The sequence below is a fragment of the Zerene cesonia genome, chromosome 22 (assembly GCF_012273895.1).
Source record: "Zerene cesonia ecotype Mississippi chromosome 22, Zerene_cesonia_1.1, whole genome shotgun sequence".
Taxonomy (NCBI): Eukaryota; Metazoa; Arthropoda; class Insecta; order Lepidoptera; family Pieridae; genus Zerene; species Zerene cesonia.
The window spans coordinates 5150222-5154172 of NC_052123.1; the positions used below are offsets into that span (position 1 = coordinate 5150222).

The 3951-nt window shown below is 38.5% G+C and overlaps 1 protein-coding gene across 1 annotated transcript in view; it reads left to right on the plus strand.

Annotated features, from left to right (window-relative positions):
* The window catches only part of LOC119835983 (probable ATP-dependent RNA helicase DHX35), a 42450-nt gene that overhangs the window by 35275 nt on the left and 3224 nt on the right, over nt 1–3951 (plus strand). Inside the window, exons 8-12 of the mRNA XM_038361123.1 lie at nt 181–288; nt 1821–2067; nt 2620–2761; nt 3203–3322; nt 3692–3855. Coding sequence (XP_038217051.1) covers nt 181–288; nt 1821–2067; nt 2620–2761; nt 3203–3322; nt 3692–3855 — 781 coding nt within the window. The remainder of the gene's footprint in view (nt 1–180; nt 289–1820; nt 2068–2619; nt 2762–3202; nt 3323–3691; nt 3856–3951) is intronic.

The window sequence follows — 3951 nt, forward strand, 5'->3', positions numbered from 1 at the left end:
TATATTGCTTGTGAGATCACGGGCGGCCGAGAGGCCAGGCGTTGCTACGGTTTGGCAAAAAGACGCAGGTTCGAATCCCGTTGCGTGATCCTTTTTGTTTTTTTAAAAATTTCTCAACAGTTTATTTGATTCTGTCATTATAGCAGTAATTGAGCTTTTTTCACACTGCCTCTATCTTAATACATTTCAGAGCCGGTCGCGGACTATGTGAAGGCGACAGTGGATACTATCATTAAAATACATGAAAACGAACCGTTCGGCGATGTTTTGGCGTTTCTGACCTCACAGGTGAGCCCAGCACTTGGATAACTTAGTCTTGGATCACTGTCATATAATAACTTAGTACAATGACATCACACTTAGAAACGTAATTGACTGTATTTTTTTTTTCCAATTTTTTGTTTGATAGCATTGAAATGCTTTATAATGATGCTGATTGATTGTTGATTGAGCTTTTTATTTCGAACTAGTTGTTCGCCCCGGCTTCGCCCGTGGTACATATACAGCCTTTAACTCAGTGAATGCTTTTTGAAAGCTTAATAATTGTTTTTCGGTTAAATTATATTACTTACTAGCTTCTCGTCCCGGCTCCGCCCTGATATCAAGATTCCTATTTTATCCCAAGGGAGCATTTAATCGGGATAAAAATCTTCTCGACCAATTCAGCTTATACCCTGTCTGTAAACGAAATTTTATCAAAATCGATTCAGTAGTTTCAGCGTGATTGATGGACAAACATCCGAACAAACAAACTTTCACATTTGTAATGTTAGCGTGATAGTGTAATTATATTACTTATTATTATGAATATAAATAACCAATAAAAAAATATCCCAGTCTCCCCGTGACCACGCCCGCTGTAAAGTGTTCGAAACGTCGGGGTAATAATATAATGAATAAATCGCGTTTAAAATCCGTTAAAAAGTTTTTAATTTCTAAAAAAATATCGTTCAAGTCACAAATGCAAATGATGTAACTCATATATTGTTGAGTTTTTATTTTCTCTCAGAAATAATAGCGGTAAATTGTATAAAATATATATGTTAAATGTTAATTATTGTGATTTTATTTAAAGGAAAATCGAGTCACGTCTCAGATGAAGGAATAAACTCATTTAAAAGATTGTCCCTCGCTACTACTTTTAACTATTAGATAAATCATAAAGATGTATAATCTATTGCAATTAATCTTAAAAGAAATGGAATAAATATTATCTGAACTATTAAATTTTTTATGTAGAATGTTGAATTACAACAGATAAATAATCTGTGTTGCTTCGCTTTTATAGCAACAAAATAAAAAAATAATTTGCTATTTCTTAACCGGCTTAAAAAAAGGAATGTTCTCAATTTGATTTTATTCTAGAAGTATCGACTGGGTGGTTTCAAAATGGTCAACATTGGTCAGTATAATCCTACTAATATTATAAAATGCGAAAGTTTGTAAGGATGTGTATGTGTTTGTTGCTCTTTCACGCAAAAACTACTCAACCGATTGCAATTAAATTTGGTACGTAGATAGCTGGACAACTGGAATAACATATAGGCAACTTTTTATCACGATATTCCTACGGGATACGGACTAACGCGGGTGAAACCGCGGGGCGCAGCTAGTATTAACTGAATAGTATAATAATTGGTTATTAACTGAATAGTGACTTTGAAACCTCCTCTCGAAGATGATGAAAAATGTAAAGAGCAATAAGTTAGACCGAGCGACCAATTATGACCATTATGTGAGCAATTCGGAGCACCGTTTCAAACCCCATCGATAGAGGCTCTTTGTTCTCTTTTCTAACAGCAGATGCAATTTTTTTTCAGGAAGAAATCCTATCAGCCTTAGAGACGTTACAAATATACGCGGAGGCAAACAACGAAAAAAACAAACACAGAAAGTCATTCGCCAGCGGCATCCACGCGGCGGATTTATCGATCCTGCCCATGTACGGCAGCCTGCCTTTGCACAAGCAAATAAAAGTTTTCCAAATGGCCGAGAGGAACGTTAGGAAAGTGATTCTAGCTACTAATATAGCTGAGACCAGCGTGACCATTCCGGGCGTTGTTTATGGTGAGTGGACGGTTTGATAAATTATTTGTTTTTTTATTTTTTTTTGTTTTGAGATAGTCTGTTTTAGGGAGTATAGGGAAGAATAAATGTTGTTTTTTTAAAGGTTTATCTTGTCGTAAATTGACAGACATGCCATGGACAGTAAGATGTGTCTGGTTTCAATAAAAAAAAATGTTTTTTTTTTATATTTAATATCTTAGAATAAAATAAAATTCATTTAAATATCATTATTTTTTTACATATTGTATTGGACGTATAAATAAAAAAAAAATTGGTCATTTAAAAGTCTCTCAAAACTTATGCGAATATCAATAAAATTTTTGTACAAATTGAATGTATACTACCCATACTATTATAATACTCCTCCATTGTACCCGACGTTGTCCGGAAGAAAAAAGTCGAGTGTCACTTTAAAGCGATAAGACCGCCCATTGTACTTAGTTGTAAGCTTTTACCTGTTTGTCTCTTTTCTTTTTCTCTTCTGTTAAATAAGTACAATAAAGAATAAATAAATAAATAACAAAACTCTACCACGCCCCCCCTCCCCCCCAGTGGTAGACAGCGGGTTCCACAAACTGGCGCACTACTCGCCGCAGCTGGGCGTGGAGTGCGTGTGCGTGTGTGGCGTGTCCGCACACAACGCACACCAGCGCGCCGGCCGCGCCGGCCGGAGCAAACCCGGGAAATGTTACAGGTATCACTTCCTAAACTAAACCCATCTTATTGAATGTTCATTTTTAACAGTTTCACAGCGTCATTCGAGATGGTGGTAGATGGCAGGGGCTGTCCTTTATGCACATGAAACCGAATGAGTAGAACAAATTCGATTAAAAGGTCTCAAGGTCGAAGGTCGAAAAGTCTTGGATTCGATTCTCGGTGGGAATACCCAAAGTATATCTCGGGTTAACGTATACCCTATTAGGGGATCATACCCATAGTATACACAGGATTTATTAATATTTACGTAATTATATACATATGTTACAATTCTCCCAATCAAATATTTAGAAACTTGCCGAAAACATTTCTTTTTTCCTATTTATTTTTATAGCATTAAAATGCTTTATATATGAGACGGAGATTTTTTTTTTATTTTTTTCTTTATCTTTTATTGAATATCGAAATCGCACCACAGACTATACACGGAAGAGGAGTTCTCGAAGCTCCCGGAGAGCGTCCCGCCGGAGATGTGCCGCAGCGACCTCAGCTCCGCGCTGCTGCAGTTGAAAGCTCTCGGCATTCATAACTTGCTGAGGTAACACTGGCTCCCGCCCGCGGCTGCGCATGCGCAGTCTATATACATTAACGCGATTAGAGTCACTCCCTAGCCTCCTATCTATCTTGTATTAACTTCAGACACCTAACTATTTTTAGACACCTAACTCCAGACACCTAACTCCAGACACCTAACTAACTTCAGACACCTAACTATTTTTAGACACCTAACTCGAGACACCTAGCTAACTTCAGGCAACTGACTATCTTTAGACACCTAACTTTAGATACCTAACTTCACATAAAAATAATATCATAAAATCACTCAATCGCAGTGTGAAAGACAATTTAAAATGCATCAAAATAATGTAACAGCGATGACGTGTATATATAAATCTTTACATCCCAGGTTCACGTTCCCCACCCCGCCGCCGGCCAAGAGTCTCCTGGGCGGGCTGGAGCTGCTGCTGGCGCTGCGGGCGGTGGACAGGAGCGGCGCGCTGACGGCGGAGGGGCACCGGATGGCGGAGCTGCCGCTGAGGCCGATGTTCGCCAAGATGTTGTGCCAGAGCGGTGCGTCTGTCTCTTTTAGTCGCACGCGTTTTTATATATGCCGTCTCTTTCTGTCGCACGCGTTTTTATATATGCCGTCTCTTTCTGTCGCACGCG